We start from the raw sequence: 23,167 nt of genomic DNA, 5'->3' as shown, positions 1-23,167 counted from the left end.
AAAGCTTGACCTTTATATTTTTAATTTTGGATTACTATTTCTACTATTGTAGATGTGTGTGTACATAGACTGTGCTTATAAAGTTTTTATAGAAGTCACCAGAAATATAGGTTATTAATTACTTACATTGAGGAGAGACATGATATATTGGGTAGAGTGCTGAACCAAGGAGTACTGGGTTCACATATCACTTAAACTTACTCATCATGTGATCATGGGCAACTCTCTAGGCCTCCTTTTCCCTTTCTGTAAACTATGAATCCTATTTATTACGGTTCTTAACCTATGATTTGTTGTGAAGGTTAGCTTAAGTGCCTACTGTGTGCTTGACTCGGGCTACGTTCTGGATATATATTGACAAAAATGCAGCATTTCTCTTCCAGAATATATACAAAATAAAAATAAAGGCTAACTTAAGGAGTAGGCATTGTTTGATGGGGTAGGTAGATGAGAAAAACAGCCTCATGAAGAAGGCTTTAATTTTTGTAGGAAATGATGAAATTTGAAATTATAAGAAGGATAGTAACTCAACAAATAGAGAAGTGTGGAAGATGAGTAGGCTTATGAATTGGTTTGGACAGTTCGAAGTAGAAATGTATATAGCAGGCAGTGTTAAAGGCCTGGAAGCCAGGAGAGTAGGACTAGATATATAGACTTGGGACTCATTTGTTTAGAGACCAATGATAATTTTACAGAATTGGTTGGGAATGTGTGTGGAGAGAAAAGGGGGACAGAGCATTGGGGTATATTCACTTAGGAAGCATGATGGTAGCTAGTAAAGAAGAAAGAGCTAAACAATAAAACCATGACCATGCAATCTTGTAGGAAAGGAAAGTATGCAAGAGAAGAATGATAGGCAACAGTTGGAAATGCTGCAAAGAAGTCAAGAAAGATGTGGACTGAAATAAAGACCAGGATTTTGCAGTTAAGGAACCATGTTTCCCGAAAAATAAAGTGGCTTACTGGAGAGATCATACAGACTGTCAGAGCTTGTAGTTGAACTGAAGTCCCCTAATTGCAAATTTACTATTTTAACCAATATATTGTATGTAAGAATGTCTTTTTTTTGGTCCTTGTCCCAATCTCAGAACCAAACAGGTCATAAGCTGGAGTAGACATCATGCCATGTAAATGCCCTTTCAACTTTTTATATTTAGTGTTTCACACTTTGACTTTCCTGTGTAAAAAAAGTCTAAAGTAGATGTGGGTGTATTTTTTCCCTGCTGCTGATTATTGATGCTTAAGGCACTTAGCACCTTCTTCTCTTGAATATACTATATTCTTGAGATTCTTCAAGTTCTTGTATTTGAATTTCTTGACCATTTGTCAACAGTTTTTCCTTTCCTTTCTCACTGAATTCACAAAGCATCACAACATTACAACTTTTTAAGTTTGAAGCATCTTGTCAAGTTCTTTAGAGCCTCACTTTTCTACTTCATCCTCCATAATAGAATAATAGTACTTTTCAGAGTTATCACTGTGGCCTTAGCAAAGTGAAATGACCAGTTATATTCCATTTCTGCTTTTGAGTTCATGATGAAATCAGATCCTTTTCTTGACTCTCTAAGAATCTGTGAGCCATTCTTTTTACAGTTTCTGGTTTCTGTTCATAGTAAGATCATTTATTATGATCCATTTATCATTGAACAAAGATTGTACATTAAGAGTAGTAATTGAACAAAGATTGTACATTAAGAATAGTAATGGTTAAAAAAGGTGAGCATTGTCATGATAAATGGTTCATCTTGGAGGGAGAAGGAGTTTCTATAACACTAACCTAAGGATAAAGCCCTTGCTTTCAAACCTAAAATTTAGTTGTCATGCAATGTAAACGCATTTAGGGAAATAAGCTTTGAGCTCTGGAAATCAAGATATTTGCGGTCTTAGGGATTTGGGGCAAATCACTTAGGTAGCATCTCAGTTTTTTCATCTGCAAAATAAGTTTTGAACCAAGCTCCTTTTCAATTCCAAAAGTAAAAATCAGTATATAGGTGATCTTTACACATGGTTGTTGGCATAGATCAAAATGATGAGTTGATTTTGATTTCCCTACAGAGTATTGTAGAATAGGAGATGGGGTTTTTATTCAGGGTTGACTTTGTATACCATCTACCATAAGCATCAAAGTTATTCAACCATAAATTTCATACATACATACATACATACATACATATGTTATCCTGTAAAACACTTAAAATTGTATAGGAATTAAGGGCAACATAGAACACAGTTACATTCTTGATATTTGATATTTTAGTGAATTTCACAGTGACTCAATTTGTGTTTCTTGTCTGGTTTCTTGAAAAAAGAAGATTAATGTCATTTAATTCAGAAGGTCTTCTAATGAGAAATTTTAATAGGCATTTGGAGACATATTTAAGACCATATGATGGCTTTGGGGGGATTAGGAGGGAACAACCTAGTGATGTCATATTTGCTTTTCTTCTGTTGTTTCCCCACCATAAATTTCTCTATAACTACTTAGGCTTTGCTTTGTACTGTTAGTTTCACTTTTACTCTATTTTGCCAAGCATAACTAACTTTAAAACTTATGAACAATCCTTGTTTGGTAGCAAATGTTTTCATCAGTGCTTTAAGGTCTTTTACTATTTGTTCTTCATATTGTCAAAATCTTGGAGATTTGGGGTGATTGGTACAAAATTTCCAGAAACTATTTTTTAAACTTTTATCACCATAATTAAGTATAAAATATGAGATTGCAACTAATCAACTCATCTATCTACAGTCTTTCAGATTATCACCTTGAGAAATCCTCTTATTTTTTAGTAACAGCATTTGATCACAGCATTTTGGAGAAGCCTTTAAAGCCAGCTTACAAGCCACACATTAAAGTCTGCCCTTTTAGTTTGTTCCCCCTTGGTTGCTACTTTTTTTCTTTCTCCTCCTTCCTCCACTTAAAATTAGCTACCCATTTCTTCTGTTGCTGCCATTTACAAATTGAATCAAGAAAACCCAGAGAGGGGACTAGACTATTTTGCTGGTAGATGGGGGAAGGAGCACATTAAGGAATAAGCTGACTGGTAAATGTTGTAATGCTTTGAATATAATTGGTTGATTTTTAGCAAATAAGACTTGAAAATATTGGATTGCCTGTAGGATTGGGAATACTGGGGATACTCAAGGGTGGCATATTTCATCTTTAAGATTTTCTACAGGAAATTAATTTTTAGTCATTTTCTTAAAGAGAGGGAAAGATAAGAATTATTATAAGTGGGGGGGGGTCTTTTCAAAATAGCAAATACAAACCACAGTCCCTTCCCCTGTGACTCTGGTTGTGGTAGACATGTGTAATTGCCTAGAAGAGAGAATACCAAAGTATTATATGTTCTGAAATAGGGTAGGGTCAAAGAGCTTGGATAATAATGAAAGTTGTAGTTTTGTCTGACCCTAGGCCAAATATATCTATAAATTTGTAGGCACCTACAAACTGTCAGAAGAAATACTGATATCTTAAAGTAGTTAAACCAAGAAGCTAACTTTTGTAGTGCATCATCCTTTAAACCCAGTTCTACCAGCAACAACTAATCCAAACATCTTTTATGAAGTTGAGGACTATTAATATCCAAACAGCCATCACTTGTGGGCTTATCATAACAAGAGTTAATGTTTCCTTCTTGCCAAGTAAAAGTCCTGAACGCTTGGTCTTCTGTGGGCCCACTCATTTCCCTACCTATATCAGAAACCCTTAACATTAATACATTGGATGCATCAAAATGCATGTTTTTGAGAACTGATTTGGGATTCAAGTGCCTCTGCTTTGTAATCTTGAAAATATTTCCACTTCACCCCGTGTATGGAATCTTTAGCACTAGGGCTGTTTAAATTCTGGTTCCCATATTGTTGGTCTTTGGTATTAGGCAATTTTTTCATATAAAATGGGCTGAGGGAAGGTTATTTCATCTGGGGGTCAAATAAAATAGGAGATCCTTGTAAAGTTTATTATAGTAGGCATTATTTTTATTTCACTAACTGATTAATAGAATCTTTTGGAGTTATCCAATGTATATCACTTATTTGTAGAAGTGGAAGTGTATTTTAATATGAATGTTGAACCTTTTTATGAGCTAACAGTAGATGAGAAAATGAAGGAATTTCTGTTTGATACAACTTCTCTCCTCTTTTTTCTCTCCTCCTCTCTTCTTCCTCTCCTCTCCACTCTTCAATCTTATATTCTCCTTCACTTCTATCTTTTTCTTTTTTCTTGATTCCTTTATCTTGTCTCTCTTTCACCCCTTCAATATCACTCTCATTCCTTTTGCCTCTTTCTCTTTGATTACTCTTTCTTTATTCTCTTCCTTTGTTCTCATTTTCTGTCTTCTCTCTTCTTTTCTCTTGTTCTCTCTGTTCTCTCTCCCCAGACCAGAATCCGTAGAAGCTAGCCCTGTGGTAGTTGAGAAATCCAACAGTTATCCACACCAGTTATATACCAGCAGCTCGCATCATTCACACAGTTATATTGGTTTGCCCTATGCGGTAAGTGTCATGCACTTAAAAGTAATCATTTGACATTTTAAATTTTAAAATCTTTTAGTTTTGGGAAGCTGTTTGTAATATGCTTAATTTGCATCATAAAGTTTAACTACTTTGACTTGATTTTGTAATAGTAGATGAGTTTATAATCTTGAAGGCTAATTGAGGCTGTAGAATTTTGTTTAATAAAGCAAAGATGGAAGGAAAAATAAAAATAGTGGAAAATTATAAGATTTCTGAAAAATCTTAAAAACAGTTTGACGTTTAGTAACAAAATATGGTCATATGGCAATATCTGACATTGCTACAAATTCTGGTACAGGCTTCATAGTATTTCTGCTCTTAAGGGAAAGATTTGTGACAAGTGGGGATGTTTTACATTTTTCATATTGGTGTGGCCTGAAGATAAGGCAGTGATGGAGACATAATCTGGAAGTTCTGCAAAAAGATTATCTTTTGAAGAGAGAAACACTAAAATGTCTGGAAAAAATCAGTATTTTAAGTAGTATTTGACTGATTTTAAAATAAATATGCAAATTGAAATGGTGGGATTGTATCTTAAAATAGATAACATTGCAGCTTAGTGCATTTCAGTGTTCCAATAAATAATAATTGCTGTTTGTGTTTATCCAGGACCACAATTATGGTGCTCGTCCTCCTCCAACACCTCCAGCTTCTCCTCCTCCATCAGTTCTTATTAGCAAAAATGAAGTAGGCATATTTACTACTCCTAATTTTGATGAGACCTCTAGTGCTACCACCATCAGCACATCAGAGGATGGAAGCTATGGTACTGATGTAACCAGGTGTATTTGTGGTTTTACACATGATGATGGCTACATGATCTGTTGTGACAAATGCAGGTAAAATATTTCCCACCATTACTTTGTTTCACATAATTTCTTCTAACTTTGAACCTTTAGTACAGTGACAGCACAGATAACTGTTATCATTTTAAAAGAACCTCTGAATTATATTTGATTTTTTTTTAAAGTGAGAAGCCTGCCACTATTTTATTGCCTATTTTGCTCCTAGCAAAAGGCCTCATGAAAAAGCTATAATCGGTTCTTCTAGCCCCATCCTTAAATGGATAACAGGTGACTGCTTCCAGACTTTGTTCATGTGGCAATAGACTGACTCTTTATAACCAGTTTAACAACAATGACAATAATATTTTTCATAGCAGTAGGCCCAATTTGTGAATAGCACATAAGTATTTACTTAAAAGATTGTTTATACTGTATAGTCAGTTCATATTATCCACTTTGGGGTAATTATACTTTTTTAAAATTGATGTTTATTTGACCTGACTCTCTCACCTCCTTTTGACTTGCACCTTGCAGCACTCTGGAGTCTACTTGAACCAGAACCACAGTCTCCCCTCCCCCAACCCTGGTTCAGCCACCAAGAAAGGCCTCCTCCCCTAGAGAAGGTGTGATTGGGACAGAAAGTGGGCTTTTTTTTTGCTTTTTTTTTGGGGGGGTGGGTGGGGAGGATGGAGAGGAGGAGGGGTTAGGACCTCAGCCTGAGTCCATCCCTTGAATGGACTGGGGAACAACAAAAGAGTTGAGTACTGAGGTAGGATGGGAAAGCTTTGTAGAGCTTCCTGAGTCTGGTCTCCATAGTGTGACTTTTTTAAAAAATTGGTATATTAATTCCCAGAACATCAAGATTACAAATATTCAAATGTGAGTATTAAAATACATGTCCAGTTTTTGTTTTTTATATTCTTTGTGCTCTTGATCCTATCCATTATCAAATATGAATCAAGAGTTAATTTTGTTAACATGAAAGATCTAGTCTCATTCTCTTATTATAAATGTTAAACTTTTGCAAAGAAAGTTAAAATTCAGAATTTAATATTTTCATTTTGTTAAAAAATAAAACAGAAAAATATAGCTGTAGGTATTTTGGCAGATATTAAGAAGATGAAAATGATAATTTCATTCCTAAAGAAACCAGCTTTTTGAGTTTGTTTGCCTTGTCACTTTAATATTTTTTCTTATAAATATGTTTCTGTCAACTATCTTTATAATTGTGAATATTATCTGATGTCATAAACAACATGTTTTATGGCATGCTTTCCTTTCAGTGCCAAAGTCTAAACAATTTTTTTCCAATTTAAATTGTCTGTATTGGCAAAAAACAGTATATAGTTCTCGGAAGAACTTAATGGTAAATAACATTAAATTGTATAGGCTAATGATATAGTCTATAGATTGTCTAGGCTATTTGATTTTTTTCAGGTGATCTCAGAGAGGATTTTTGTTGACGTATATTTTTCTGACTTTTTCCTCATTCACTTTTGTGATGAGTCTACTTCCTTTGTTCATTTTTCAAATACATACTTCTGGCATTGATATCTCATTCTCACTTCAACCCCTTGTTTCAGTTGTTTACATTTCACTCTTTACTTGGGTGTCCTGACAACCAGAAGTTACTGTTGTCAAAAACTGAAGACTTTCCTTCCTTCTTCAACTAGATATCACTTCCTAGCTTAGCTTTTGTGATCTACTATACTGTTACTCTTCCTGCCTTAAAAGCATAGGACTTCACCTCTTTGTCTCTTTTCTTTGTATATCTCCTATCCCCCAAATCTGATCCTCCTGTCCTATAATTTCTCTAATTTATGAATAATAATAATAATAAATGGATAACATTTTCCTTTTAGTTCAGATTATTGTTCATTGCACATTTGGATTATTTCACTAAATAGTTTTACTAAGACAAATTGATGAAACAAATTGTCTAATAAATGTAGTTGATGAAGCTGACAATTTTATTTACAAGATTTTTATAAACAAGTATAGATATATGTAATTTAAACAGTCTGATGTAAAACCAAATAAACATTTTGAAAGAAATTGAGATGTTTATCTCAACATTCTAGTTGTACTTAGTATATTTGGATGAGATTAAAGAATATAAATTTGACTTCAGACTTTTTGGAACTTCTTTTAGATTCTTTTTTTCCCCCCAGGGTTTTTAATCTTGGTCAGTCATCTTTCATTCATATGAATGATTTCAGTAGCCTCCTAACTGATCTTTTTTTCCCTTCAGATCTCTGTTTATAATTACTCCCTAAATAGTATTGCTGGATTCTTTTTAAAATAGAGATTTCAGAAGTATATAGTAACCTTCCAGTATTGGGGAGTGGGGGGTGGTGCTAATCTAAATACTTCATTCACTCTGGTATTTTAAGGCTTCACATGAAAACATTTTCCATTTCTTAAAGTCATATTTCTATTAAAATAGAAATTATTCACCTATTCTTACCCTTTCCCCATAGATACCACAATAACCCCCTACTTTATCCAGGTTGATTGCTTCCTAATATTCTGTGTTCATTTCTAACTTCACATTCAATCTTCAGTCCCTCATTTCTAGTCTTCCCAAGAAAAATATACTGATAGGTCAAGTTTGATCCTCTTCAGGAATTTTTTTCTGATACTCTAAAGGTTCATCTAGCCATCCCTGAACACCTGTATCTCTTGCAGGTAATTGAATTGAATTTAGCAGGTGATTATATATAATCTTCTATTCTGATTGTTTTATATAGAAAGATTGTAAGCTCCAGAGGGGCAGGGACAATGTCATAGCTTTTAAAAATTCCTGACAATACTGTGATTGGCACATAGTAGATAATCATTAAATACTTGTGGAATTAAACTTCATATCTTTAAGTTATGAGAGGTCTTTTCTAATAGTAATTTGTTTTCTTTTTTTTTTATTTTTTCAAAGTGTTTGGCAACATATTGACTGCATGGGGATTGATAGGCAGCATATTCCTGATATATATCTGTGTGAACGTTGTCAGCCTAGGTGAGTGGTAGTATGTCTGGTGATATTTATATTAATGGTATTCTTCACATACCAGAAATCAGAATTATGAATTTAAGAAGTTGGTTTATTAAGTCATAGAATTTACTGTACAGTGTTACTGGAAGGATACTACCCAGTTAAAAAAACTCACCCCTAAACTCTTCTCCAAAACTTAAATGTGTCTATTTTATCTTTGCTATTATTTTTCTTCCTTGTGGAATTTATGTTAAAGCTGAAAATGACCACATTAAAACCAGTTTTGTTGCATAAAGGCCATGCATAATTTAGGTTAATTACACAGACTACTAAGAACTAAAGGATCAACTAAGGCACACTGTATAAACCTGCTAATCATTATTAAATAGACATTTTTAGGATAGGTATATGATATTCTCACAGACAGTGGACAAAGTTTTCTGCTAGGCAGAAATTGGGTAGTTAGGTTTTTCCTTTCATTTAAGGTGTGGCAAACTCTTGATCATACTTAGCAAAGACATCTGGAAAGGCAAGTAAATTAAATGATGAAAGGAAAATAGTAAAAAAAAAAGTGAGTGATAAAATTTATGTATTTAAAAGTTTTAAGGTTGAAGGAAATGAATTGCTAAAGGCTTTAATAAGATAATGCTCTTTTTAAAGAGAATCAAGTAATATTGCCAGAAGTTTAGGATTAGATTATTTGTTCTTAACAGTTTTGATGAACATTTTTAGTGTATCAGAATGTTCATTCAAGGTAAGATGTAAGTACTATTTGATCAAAGTTAGTTTTCCTATATCTATTTTCTAAAACTTTGTTGAATTTTTAAATGTTAGTTTGTTGCAAGTAAGACAAAGTCTAGCTAAGCTTTGAATTTCAAAATAAAGTTCTGTGGATTAAAATAAAGCTCACTAAATAGGGATCCACCATGTAGAAAGGCTTGCATAGTGCATTTTATATGAAGTCAATTCTATAAGTTCTATTGAGGCATACTATGTTTTTAAGCAGGTAAGTTGAATTCCTACCCATATTTATACATACATTATATATGTGTGTATATGTATGTTTTCATACATATATATTCACACACACATATATATCCATATTTAGAGTGTTCTAATGAACTAATTATCTAATTTTTTTTCTTTGTGTGTGTGTGTGTGTGTCTGTGTGTCTGTGTGTCTGTGTCTGTGTCTTTGTCTGTGTGTGTCTGTGTGTGTGTGTGTGTGTGTGTGTGTGTGTGTGTGTGTGTGTGTGTGTTAGGAGTTTGGATAAAGAGAGGGCCGTGCTGTTACAACGCCGGAAAAGGGAAAATATGTCAGGTGTGTAAAAGTGGAAAGAAAGATTATAAAATTTAATGCTTTGCTGTGCTGAATGTAACTTTTGGGTTAAGAAAGATTGAGAAATGATATATTTGAAGTCCAACCTATTAAAAATTAATTGAGCTCAATTTTTACTCTTGTTAAGAATATTTTAGATTATACATAAAAGTTATTTTTGACTTATTTTGAACTTGCACCTACAAATCTTCTTTATTGTGCTTCCTGTCTGATTTTTGTGCTGTTACTGTCCATTTTCTTTAAGCATGGTAAAGTTTTGGAGGATTTTATTTTCCTTAATTCTCATAAGCAATTAATTTTTTGAAAATTAAGGGGTTTGTTGAGCAGTACCTTAATCATTTAAAGTAACAGTTCTTATTTAACATTGTGGTCTCAGGAAAAATTGAGTGCCTATCAGAATTAAAATTGATAATTTAAAAATATGTTAATTCATTTTTACACAACTAAACCTATTGTATCATTAACAAATAACATTTTGAATTAAAAATGATTTGTTTTCAAAATAAAAAAAATCGAGAAGATTGGCACTGTTTTGCATATATATATATTTTTAAGGTGTTTTGGGGTTTTTTTTGTTGGGTTTTTTTTTTTTTTTTTTTGCAAGGCAATGGGGTTAAGTGGCTTGCCCAAGGCCACACAGCTAGGTAATTATTAAGTATCTGAGGCCGGATTTGAACTCAGGTACTCCTGACTTCAGGGCCAGTGCCACCTAGCTGCCCCTATTTTTGAATATAGTTTCACAAATATCTTTGACATCTGGCTTCATGGAAGACATTTGGATTCTCAGAGCTACTGTTGCATTCAGTCTGTTGTAATGTTTTGGTTATAGTAATATCAGGAAAATTCTGCTTTATGTATGTAGTTGGAAAACAGAAGAATATTTTGGTAGGCAAGTAATAGCTTAATATTACTACCATGAGATTAATTTTGACTTCATGGACCCTCCAAGGGTCCAAGGACCTCACTGTGAGAATTGGAAGTCTAGTATAATTCTTTCATCATTGAATAAGTTGAGACTTATGAGATCTTAAATGGCTCCCACACTTTCACCAGTGAATTTTAAATGAATTAAATGTATTTATATTTGTATTTCAAGAAAAATATATTTTGTGTAAAGTAAAGCATTTTGGGGATAAAGTGGGAGAAGGATTCTAAATGTATTTTTTTTGTTGTTTTAAAGAAATTAAATGGTTTCAAAGTCCTAGAAGTGTTAGGTGCCTTTAGTTTATAATATGGACTATTTTATTTTTAAACATTATATTGAAGTGGAGATTAAGTTTATTGTTTTTAATTTTGGATTTAAAGATGGTGATACAAGTGCAACAGAGAGTGGCGATGAGGTTCCTGTGGAATTATATACAGCATTTCAACACACACCAACAACAATAACATTAACTGCTGCAAGAGTTACCAAGGTCAATGATAAGAAAAGGAAAAAAAGTGGGGAAAAGGAACAAAATATTTCAAAATGCAAAAAAGTAAGTTGTATTTCTGTATATAATTGCAGGAAAAAAGCAATTGCTGCAATTGCTTTGTTGAGAGATGATTATAATAATTTATCAGTTAAATTTTTCCTCTGAGGGATTTTCATGTTAAGTGTATAATTTGGTTAGTTAGGCTCTTCAAGAGCTTGGTATAATACATTGGTATAAAATGGTTATAATACTCCTTATTACAACATTTTATATTTTACAAAAAAGTTTAATTATTAATTTAAAGTATTTACTTAAGTTTTATAATATTCAGTAAAACACTTTTTTCACAAATACTACATAGTGAATTTGTGTTAAATGTGTAGAAAGGTTGAAGGTCTTAGTAATACCTTTAAAATTCATCCAAATTAAAATGACATAACTTTTTGGAATTCCAGTATAAAGTAAGACAAAATAGACATACCTCATGGCTTTTTTTTATATTGCCCATTTTAGTTTGTCATTGCTTTTCTAACAATAACTCATGCAAAAATTTAAGCTTTATGACCATTGTAATTTTATATTAATGTATGTTCCCAGATGCTTATAAGCACTTCTTATCTAAAGATATTTTAGGATAAAGTTCATTCTATCTTCATATATATTTTACTTCAAGTGGGATGTGAGGGTTATTGCTAACTCTACCATGCTGATTCTAACATGATATTTAAAATTAGGGGATATTTGTTGAGATATTCATGGTAAATTGGGGATATAGTTAGTATATTTAGAAGAAAGTTCTTTTTAGCTTAGTGTTATTGTTAAATATGCAAATAAATTTTTGAATAGTTGATTTTTGAGAAAAACAATGAAAGAAAAACTATACTTATACATACAATCTGTGAATTATTTATAGAATATAATACAATTGAATGAGAAAAATTTAAAGTACTATAATAGTGCACAGTTAACTATGTTGGCATATTTTACTTTTGTTCTTTTGGTATTTCATTTTCCTTCACTCCCTCTGTTAGCACTTTCTTTTTATATTGTGTCACCAATTGTCTAGTTGTTGGGTCCATTCAAACTCATTAAATTCTACTTCTTGGCAAGATAAATTTGTTTTTTTTTTATTTCACTGTCTTTCAGCAATAACCCCAGTTTATCTTTGTCATTCACTTTTGAAACTTTGGAGTCATCTTTGAAACCTTTGAGTCATTTAATCATAGATTCTGCTGCATTTTCCTTTTAAAATATATTATAGCTGTTAATCCTTACTGCAACTTTGCTAATCCAAACCGTTACCTAGTGATTACTGCAGTGGCATTATGATTGCTATTCTTGGCTCGATTTTTTTCCTTTCTCTAATTCATCCTTTATTCTACCTCAAACATAGCTTTAATTTTGTTATTCTAATAAATTTCAGAATGTTTGAACTGGCACTTTCTGTCCTGTCCTTCAAAATCCTCTGTAATATAGCTTTAGTTTACAATTATCTGACATTACATAATAATCCACTCCTGTAAGCAGATTGTTCTCCTTTCCCAGGAATATACCATGTTTTTTCTTGCTTCAGTGCTTTTGATAATGTTCTTCACCATGCTTAGGAAAGCTTTATTTCTCTTGTCTATTTAAGTCTCACAACTTGTGCTATGATGCCATCTTTAACAAATCCAGCTCTCAATTATCTGATTTCCTTCAGAACATAGAACATATAATCTGTGCTATAGTTTAGGATTTATGTTATGTGCAATCGTTTGTTAGTCTTAATTCCTCAAATTGATTTCAAGCTCCTTAAATCAAATATTAATCCTGTCTTTTAGCTGTATTCCTCATTATGCCTAGAGCATCCTGCAGTGTCTTTTATTATTGCCTTATTAATATTTAAATTTTAAAGTTTGACTTATCTAATCTATAATCTGTCTTTATTTTAGTCTTTTCGTGAAGGATCTAGGAAATCATCAAGAGTTAAGGTAAACATATTTTTAAAATTTCACACTATGCAATAAACAATTGTTATTCAAAGGCTTCATTTATTTAGAACCTTTACTACTTAAATTTACTTTTCATTACTCAGTATTTTAACCAGAAGGTGTTCTAGGGATATAAAAGATTTCTAGTGTTATTATCACTCTTTAAAAATTTGTAAGGAGTAAAGGGAGAATGACATGAGCACATCTGGTTATTTGTAATCTATTATGATAATGTTGGTAAAATTACAAAGGTATGCAGATACTCAAAGATGTCAATTTTTTATAGTACCCAGCAGCAAATACTTTAAAAAACATGTCTGTGTGTGTGTGTGTGTGTGTGTGTGAGAGAGAGAGATAGTCACTCAAAATTAGTTAGAATGCTACCATATTTGTCACCTCATAATTTTTTATGTATCACAAAGCTGGCAGAGGGTATTCAGTCATTGTGCAATTTTGAGCTTTTGTGTCTATTATAACCAAAATAAATGGAATGCTATTCTTACTTCTGAGTTCAAATCTGTATAGTCGTAGAATATTGTTTGAAGAAAAATTGAAATAATGGTATCCTGGTATACTTAATGTTTAAATCACTAATATTATGATTTTAAATATTTAGAGGATTTTCTGTCATACATATTTCTAAATTCATAAAGTTTATGTTGCATGGGGAAACTTCATTAAGAGTCCATGTATATTTTTTTTGACTTCAAACATTTTAATATACTGAAAGAGCTTGAAGTATTTTGTTTTGTTCTACCATTTCTGAGTCTTATCTTGTCTGGCTATATGATTTAATTTTCACTTTCAAAGAAATAGAGGATTTAGGAATACAAGCTCAGAAACAGTGTTTGTGACTGGGATTTTGACCATTTCACATTTGGTCAATTCCAACAATTAAATACTCCTAAGGCAGTTTTAACCAAATTTTAGATCTTAAATATACGATAGTAATTAAGAAAATCAAATTGTAAAGAATCAGATCAAGTTGTAAAAAAATTTATGATTTTTAAATGGATTTGTGATAACTTTTAAAAGTGGGGCTTGTGTGTTTTTGTGTGTGTATTTGTTTTCTAGTACTAAATATTTCTGGCATTGATAGAAACAGGAATGGCAAAATTGCCATTTGCTGCAAGATAGACAGACATCACTGTCTTATCTATAGTTTGTGGCATAGATGACTTAAACACAATCCTTGCCTGCCTATATCCTTTCACCTTTCTCTATACCTTTGCTGTATTGGTGTAGTAATTTTTTTTTTTTTAGCAGTGCTGCCTTAGGAAATAAAAATCATTTTCCTAATCTCATAGATGATTTCCGTGTTTATACTATGTTCTCATGTATTATTTCTGTTTTTAGAGTACGTAGGTTAGCACTTTAATTCCTATTATGTATAAATATCAATAGTAAGTTTGTTGTGATTTTTTTTTTCCAGGGTTCAGCTCCAGAGATTGAGCCTTCTGATGGGTCAAATTTTGGATGGGAAACTAAAATCAAAGCTTGGATGGATCGTTACGAAGAAGCAAATAATAACCAGTACAGCGAGGGTGTCCAAAGAGAGGCACAAAGAATAGCTTTACGATTAGGCAGTGGAAATGATAAGAAAGAAATGAATAACAAATCAGAATCAAATACCAGCAATCTGATCTTCAAGCCCCCTGTAGAGGTAACTATGAAAGATTGGATAAAATTAAGAGTATTAATATCTAAGATGATTCTGTTTTAAAATTTCACTTTGACATTTTTTTTAGAGCTATGTACAAAAAAACAAGAAAATTCTGAAATCTGCCAAAGATTTGCCTCCTGATGCCCTTATTATTGAATATAGAGGGAAGTTCATGCTAAGAGAACAGTTTGAAGCAAATGGATATTTCTTTAAGAGGTACATATTTAACTTATTGTTGTCTTTGTTGTTTTCTTTCAAGTAAGTTTATTGATTTAAATGGAAATAAATTGAAAGTTTAAATTTGACTTTTTAAATAGCTTTCTGCCATTTTAAACTTAAAATTAAAACTGTTCATTTTGACATAATAATGAAGATAGTCTGCTGTATTGCAAAGGGCATATGGCTAGGAGGCAAGAGATTTGTCTTTGCTAAAGACTTTCTTTGTGACCTTAAGCAGGTCCTTTCATTTCTCTCAGCAGATTGGTAGTTCTAAAAGATGGTGCAACAAAATTTGTTCCCACATTCATATTCTCCACTTTTACCCCATCCCTAATTATAGTTAACAAGGCTTCCTGCCTTGGCATCTGAAGGTCGTGCAATGACTTCTTTGTCCTCAAAGACTTAAAACTATATCTTCCACTATAGACCTTGGTTTAATGGGTTTGAAGATCCAAATGTTGAGGAACTTAATTTTATTTCTAATTTAAATTTTCATTTTTGCTTGATTGCTTTACTCTGCTATAAGAAAACATTAGAGAAAAGGTTGAGAGCCATTGCTCTAGAAACAAGTTTCTTCAACTGGAAACTTAGAGGGCTGCACAAGCATAAGTTCTGAGGTCATTCAGACACTTTTAAGATTATGAGGTGATATCTAAAGGAACACTTGAAAAAAAACAGTTCAAAATACTTCACTTTTGTAAGTTTTATCTTCTAATTGTCTTAATAACCAACTTCAAATAGTATCCATTAAAAATAGAGGGGGGGGAGGGTGGCTAGGTGGCGCAGTGAATAGAGCACCGGCCTTGGAGTCAGGAGTACAAATCCAACCTCAGACACTTTAATAATTACCTAGCCGTGTGGCCTTGGGCAAGTCACTTAACCCCATTGCCTTGAAAAATCTAAAAAAATAAAACTAAAACAAATGGGGGGGGGGGGATACAGAAGCTATTATAAGTAACTCTATTTTGAGACTTCGTTTCCTGGCCTCAATAAAAAATAGAAGTTCTGGAGCCACTCATGAGTCATGGGCCCATTACCACTAATGATTAACACTAGACTTGTAACCAACTTTCCATTTCTAACCTGGGTCTGTTTATTTCCACTTGTTGACCCCCTTGTTTTCATGGCTTGTACTAGATTGATGCTAAACTCTGCCACTTGATTTGACCAGCCCATTACAGTTCTGAATTCTCAATATTAAGATATCTAGACTCAGCCTTGCCAGTAGCAGGAATTATAACATGTGGCATCAGGGATCCTTACTGATAGGGAGTCTGATTCAAAAGCTAAATAATTCTTTCAGAAAGTATAGAGATTATGATCCATTGGCAGATATCATCTCATTAGTTTCTGGAAATTTTGATAGGATGTGCTTAGGTGAGTCCTAGGTCATTGCTTATTTCTTGAGTATTTTAACCAGTAATTAAATTTTAAATCCTGTGTCCTAGTTGACATTCACTAATTAATCAATTTCTTACTGTTTATGCTTTTTAATTCCAAGGTGTTAGACAGTTCCATAGATAGAGATGTGTCATGTCTTGTGTTGTATATGTAGATGCATGTCATGTACAAAGTCATTTTAATTGCTCTAAAAAGTTCAATGTAAAAATATCCAATGGTAATTGACATGGTTTAACCACCCAATAATTCTTGTAAAATCTGGCTTTCCAGATAGATGGTTTGCTTAAAGTAAGATATGTTTGTACATCTCTAGTAGAATCCTTTTTAGTTAACATTCCCTTAGTGTTAAATTTATTAGAGATATTCTAAGATCTTATAAGAAGAAAAAACTTATTCTATGTTCTTGGCAGTATAGAAAGAGAGAGAATTTTCATTTAAGTTTAAGTTTCCTCAATTTTTTTTCTCCATCTTGAATGTAACTACCTGATGTAAGTTACTAATTTAAGTTAGATTTTCAAGTTACCCATCAAATCCAAACATGGCACACAAAAATTCAGGAAAGGGAGGAGGTGGCTGAAGTGTTTGGCAGTTTTAGACTTAATGTGTTTCTACTTTGATTTCCTGTTCACAGGAAATGTGACTGCTAAGTTACCCATTTAAAAATCCCACTAAAATGAACTACCTCACCTTAATATTATGACTATAATTTTGACTTACATTTAATTTTCCTTTGTAACAAATTCTAATTAGAATACAAATTTTTGAAATGTAATCTTTTGCCACATTAAAATGCCATTGAATGATACCATTTTTCCTTTGCAGGCCATATCCTTTTGTTTTATTCTACTCTAAATTTCACGGGCTAGAAATGTGTGTTGATGCAAGGACTTTTGGAAATGAGGCTCGATTCATTAGGCGTTCTTGTACACCAAATGCAGAGGTAGGTTGTTTTTATGGTTTTTAAATATAAAATTAATATTTTGACTCCTTAAACTCAAACTTAAATGACTGATTTGCTGTTGTATGGCATTTTCCTCAGTGAAAATGATACCTTATTTATTAAATAGCTATATGTCTAACTTTTCATGGATTTCTAAGTTAAAGAAGAGGTCATGATCACCCTTTTAATTGTGCCATTTCATCTTTTGGTGCCTTCATAAAAACACAAGGACATTTGTGGTATGTTAATTACAAAAAGTTTATTCATGGTCATGAAGTTTATTATGAGATGTGGGACCTTATCAGATGTTGATAAGTAACATAGTATAAAAGAAGGGAGAGCTCAGGATCTGGAGTCTGACAATCCTTGCTCTTCGCCTTATAGCCCCTTGACCTTGTAGGTCATTTAACCTGTTTCAATTTTCCTGGTCTGTAAAATGAGGAGGTTGAACAATATGATCTTAAAATTCATTTCAGTCCTAAAATCCTAGGATGCCTAAAAATTTAGGCAAGAAGTAAAATGAAAGTTAAAGCAAATTATTATGATTAGTATGATGTATGTGTAATATATATATACATATATTATATATATATGACTATATTTTTATACCAATGACTATATTTTTATACTTCTAAGTCAGCATAAAATTTAGACTTATAAGTCAGCATAAAATCAGGTTCATTTGTTCATTAAGTTTCAGCCTTTTCAAGGAACCTAGTATAATGAATGGACATACAGGTTTTTAAAATGTTTCTGTATCTGGAATAGTACTGTGGACTAAGCTTCATCATTATTTGCTTTCTAGGTGAGGCATGTCATTGAAGATGGAACCATTCATCTTTATATTTACTCTATCCAGAGCATTCCAAAGGGAACTGAAATTACTATTGCTTTTGATTTTGACTATGGAAATTGGTACGTGCAGGAGTTGCCATTTTGCATACATTTTTAAGTTGTTGGATAACCTGAGTAATAAATTCTATGTAATTACTCATTATTTCTAATGTAATCACTTAAGATTTTTTTCTGATGAATCTCACAAAAGTATCCCTACTCTACCTTTAGAAAAAGACTAAGGGAAAGCTTTCTCAATTATCATTGCTTTAGTCATAATGAGACAAATTTTTATGCTTATTAAAAGTAATATTAGACATATATTGTAGTGCCTTTTTAAATCCATAACCAGTTACCATTCTTGGATATTATTCACTTCTAAGAATGATTTTTAGGTATTATTTGTTTTGATCATAGAAGTAAGGGAGAGAATTTTGATTCCTTGAAAAAAGGTTCATCTAATTTGTGAAATTTGTATTTGTGAGATTTGTATTCTATAAAAGCCTTTTTAAAAAGCTCATAAATATTTTTATCCATTATATTATCTAGAAATAGCTTGTCTCTTTAAAAGAATACTTCATTCTTTTAAAAATAGTTCATGCAGAAATACTTTTAATTCCTATGCTTTCTAGTTTTAGTTAACAATAATAAATTTTTCACTCAAAAAAAATCCTTTTTGTCTTTAAAATGAGGTAGAAAGGTGGTATTTCATAAGTGACTTGGCTTTGGAGTCAGGAAGATATACCTCTAAAACTGTCATTGTCATTCTGGTCAAATCATCTAATCTCTTTAAAATTATAAATAGTAGAGAAAGTGCCCATCTACATTAATAAAATTAAGACTTCAACTAGGATTTCCTTTTCTTGATAAAATCCCAAGTCAAGATTTCTCTCTCCTTTTCCTTTCTGCTCAAGTGTGGGCTGGTAGAAGGACCAAGGATTGGGAATTAAAACATTCCATACAAAAATACTGTTAAAATAGGACACAGAGTTTGGGATACTTTGGAGATAAAGTTGACTCATTTGGGAGATAATTTAAAGTCTAGAGATTTCTGGATTCTGCTACCATATTAATGAAAAAGAACTAAGAATACTAAGGCTTCCCTTTGCCTTCTTCCCAGGTTAACTGATAATGCTGTGATAAAAATGACTTTTAATAATTCTTATTTCCCTACCCACCTTACATGTGAGCAGAAATGGTACCAAAACAGGTGCTTTTGGATTTAATTACATTTTGAAAATATTAATGCTACTGTATTTTTAAGCTAGTGTTCTATAAGAAAATTTGAGGTCTTGACAAACTAAATCAGGGAGTAATAATAGCATTCTAGAATATGACTAAAGACTATACAATAATTAGGCTAAATATAGATATAACTAAAAATCATATTTCATTTTTTCCTGTGAGTTGCATCCCCTACTCCCAAAATGGATTATTGGGACTGCTTCTAAGACAGATAACTTGGAGGTCTTTAACTCAGGAAGTCCTTTTCCTTTCTCTTGCCAATTGAGTAGCCTAGGGAGTGGCTAGGTGGAACAGTGGATAGAGCCCAGACCCTGGAGTCAGGAGTACCTGAGTTCAAATCCAGCCTCAGGCACTTCATAATTACCTAGATGTGTGGCCTTGGGCAAGCCACTTAACCCCATTGCTTTGCAAAAACCTAAAAAAAAAAAAAGAAAGAAAGAAATTGAGTAGCCTAGTACTAAAGCATTATACTTAACCTATTCCTCTATGGTTATTTTCATAGATTCTAAAAAATAAATAGTAGCATTCTATTTTGGTCTACATATATTCACTCTCATAGTTGTACAAAGAAAAGTCTCACCATCTAGGTGAGGTATATCTTTTTTTTCTTTTTGACTTGGCTGTTAGATTTATGAAAATAGGGTTTCAGAGCAATGGTCTTTAGAAGCATTTCCCAAATAATAGGTTTTCTTTTTACTTGTTATACACAGTCTCAGAAATCTTAATGGAATTTTAGACTATTAAAACAAACCCCATACTAAGGCTTTTTTTGGCAACTTTACATTTTCTTTTGATTTGTTCATTGTTTAAAAGATGTTTGGGGGTTTTGTAAGCTTTGATCTCTTCCACACTTAATCTAACTGATTAAGTTGATTTGCTGTCATTTTTAAAATGAAAATCATGGCCAGAACAAAATCTTGAACAATAAACCTTTTCCCCAAGTGCTTGCAAAACACTATTATACTTATGATTTTATTTAATGCTTCAACTAAACACATTTTTTAAAATGCTTAGCTTTTATATGGAGTAAATACATTTTGAAGATAGCAATCAGATCTTTGGTTCCTAGTTTTAAAACTAGATGGTTTTGACTGTAAAACAAGTTTGCCAGGCTGGGCCATATGACATCATGATTCGGGAGACTAACAACTCACAATTTCCAGGAGCTGCTTTCAGAATTGTAGTTGTTCCCTCTAAATTTAGGACTAGGTAGCTGAAAAAGATGAGAAATTAAAGAACTGGGTAGCGCCGAGTCTTGATATTTTTACCAATGCACATGTGTCAGTGTTTTCCATGCATGGTTGATATAAGAGGCTGAAATCCTCCACGCACAGTAAGTAACACAAGGTGGTACAATTTACTACCTCCCTTGTCCCAGAAGCAGGCTTTTGATTTTTGTTGTTTTGTTGTTTCTCCTACTTCTCTCAGTATCCTCTCTTCTCTCCATTGGTGGTAAATGAGTGATGGTGGCATGTCTGTTTTACACCTTCTCACTGGGGCCTGCGGGGATGGCTCTTTGCAAGCTGGCTACTGAGTGCTTAAGCAGACCTGAGGAAATAGGAGTCAAACTTGCCACTGTATCTCTTCAGTCCTACAACTGCAATCACCAGAAAATGGGCTAATCAAGAGATACTGAAAGAAGCTGGAAGTCTTCCCTGTAAAAAAAAAAAGTTTCTAGGTGATGAGGCCAACCTCTAGCAAGTTCTCAAAACCTTGGTGTGTGTTTTTTTATCAGTAAGCCTCAAAGGGTGAGAGGACTCCTATTCCAAAAGCAGTCCTCTTAGTTGGGCTTTTCCTTTTCAATAACTATTTATTAAACACTTGACTATGTGCATAGAGCTGAACTAGAGGAAATTCAAAAATAATTAAGAGCTTAGCAGGGTGGAAAGAGAGATGCAATACAAAAATATATAATAGTTAATACAAAAGTATTATAAAAGTCAAAAGTCATACATTTATTTTACATTTGCCTTTCATTAAATGCAATCTTGAACATAGATTTTATTAGAACTTCAAATAAAAGTACATTTTCACCTATTTTTCACTGTTTGAACTCAGTTTTAGGTGTAATTGTAATTTTTAGCTCAGTACTTTAACTATTTCTCACTTGTACCAGTTAAGAATTTGGCTGTTTCCTTCTTTTCTTATTAAAAAGTAAACTTGCATTTCATTTCTTGCTACTACATTTATTAGTAGTTTAATTTTGCAGTAATGTGATGTCTAGTGCTAATGGTTTAGTTTTTTGTTTTTTTTGTAAGGCAAATGGGATTAAGTGGCTTGCCCAAGGCCACACAGCTAGTAATTATTAAGTGTCTGAGCTGGATTTGAACCCAGGTACTCCTGAAGGCTGGTGCTTTATTCACTAAGCCACCTAGCCGCCCCTGGGTTAGTTTTTGAAAAGTATATTCAGGGGTATCTTCAGTGGCGCAGTGGATAGAGAGCACTGGCCCTAGAGTCAGGAGGACCTGTGTCCAAATCTAGCCTCAGACACTCAATAAATACCTAGCTGTGTGATCTTGGGTAAGCCACTTAATCCCATTTCCCTGCAAAAGTCAAAAAGATGAAAAAAAAGTATGCTCTGAGGTCAGGAGGATTATTTTTAATATTTCTGTTATATCTGGAGAAAATTTCAGATGCCAGTTTTTGTTTTCATCCCTCAAATGAGTCACTAAAGTCTTTTAGGACTAAGCCTTAAGATCATGTGCCTACAATAGGAAACTGTCAGGGGGGAAAAAAACCCTAGAATCCATAAGTGTTTATTTTCAGAGTAAAATTTAGTTATGAAGAAGTTTAAAATATCTATGCAATTATGACGTCACATTCCCAATTTCTATTTTTGATGGAAACGCACTTCCTAATTACATTTTTGTTCCTACTATGAAATGTGATTCAACCATAAATATTTAAGATATATTTATGAAATCTTAATTCTAGGCATTTTAAAATAGATTATTAAATTTTTATAATCACATTTAAAAATAAATATTAACCATGTATTTCTTCTTCCCCACTCCCAGCAAGTATAAGGTGGATTGTGCATGCCTCAAAGAAAATCCTGAATGTCCAGTTTTAAAACGGTGTTCTGAACCAACGGAAAATATCAATAGTGGTTATGAAACCAGAAGAAAAAAAGGAAAGAAAGAGAAGGACATTTCAAAAGAAAAAGAAACACAAAATCAGAATATTACTCTGGATTGTGAAAGTGCCACCAACAAAATGAGGAGTCCAGATAATAAACAAAGAAAACTTTCTCCACTGAGATTATCTATATCAAATAATCAGGTACTGAAATATACACAATGCAAATATCAACTTTCAGAGAATATAATGAACAAAGGGGAAGAATTTTTAATTGTTATTTTTAAAGTCCAAATTCTTTCTTTTAAATATTCTTTTTAAAGTAATTCCATTGTCTTAGGTAAAGTATAGATTCTACCAAAATTTGTACTTGCAGTGTCATCGTTAAAAAAGGCTTATTGAGAGTTTATTTCATTCTTGGGCATTACTACTTTGATAAAACTGTTTTCCTTGCTGTTGAATATAGGCTTTTCCGTGATTTTCATTCTGGTTTCATTAAAGAAAATTAGGCAAAAATCTGAGTTTTATGACTTTATTTCCCTCATTTCCTTGATTCTGTCATAAATATTCAAATCATTCTGGCATCAGCAGTAAACATCTTTTCTGCTTCTTTGACAAAACTATAAATTAAATAAATTTTGTTTCTAGTGGAGTAAAAATCAAGAATTAATGAGATTTTTGAGATTATTTTTAGTGTTTATTTTTCAAATTCAATAGTGTTGTTATTTTTGGTGGTAGTGTGTTTTAAATCACTTAGTCCCTAAAAAAACCCAAT

General features: G+C 32.5%; 1 protein-coding gene across 8 annotated transcripts in view; it reads left to right on the top strand.

Moving 5' to 3' along the window:
* The window catches only part of KMT2E (lysine methyltransferase 2E (inactive)), an 89,415-nt gene that overhangs the window by 39,574 nt on the left and 26,674 nt on the right, over window positions 1-23,167 (top strand). For all 8 annotated transcript variants that reach the window (XM_074193973.1, XM_074193970.1, XM_074193975.1 and 5 more), the window contains 11 exons: window positions 4,380-4,494; window positions 5,125-5,354; window positions 8,233-8,313; window positions 9,551-9,609; window positions 10,933-11,105; window positions 12,974-13,012; window positions 14,445-14,675; window positions 14,761-14,891; window positions 17,118-17,235; window positions 18,041-18,150; window positions 22,332-22,596. In XM_074193973.1, coding sequence (XP_074050074.1) covers window positions 4,380-4,494; window positions 5,125-5,354; window positions 8,233-8,313; window positions 9,551-9,609; window positions 10,933-11,105; window positions 12,974-13,012; window positions 14,445-14,675; window positions 14,761-14,891; window positions 17,118-17,235; window positions 18,041-18,150; window positions 22,332-22,596 — 1,552 coding nt within the window. The remainder of the gene's footprint in view (window positions 1-4,379; window positions 4,495-5,124; window positions 5,355-8,232; window positions 8,314-9,550; window positions 9,610-10,932; window positions 11,106-12,973; window positions 13,013-14,444; window positions 14,676-14,760; window positions 14,892-17,117; window positions 17,236-18,040; window positions 18,151-22,331; window positions 22,597-23,167) is intronic.

Source organism: Macrotis lagotis, chromosome 7 (genome assembly GCF_037893015.1).
Source record: "Macrotis lagotis isolate mMagLag1 chromosome 7, bilby.v1.9.chrom.fasta, whole genome shotgun sequence".
In the NCBI taxonomy this organism is placed as follows: Eukaryota; Metazoa; Chordata; class Mammalia; order Peramelemorphia; family Peramelidae; genus Macrotis; species Macrotis lagotis.
The sequence above is the reverse complement of the archived record's forward strand: the minus strand, read 5'-3'. Positions and strand labels throughout refer to the sequence as shown.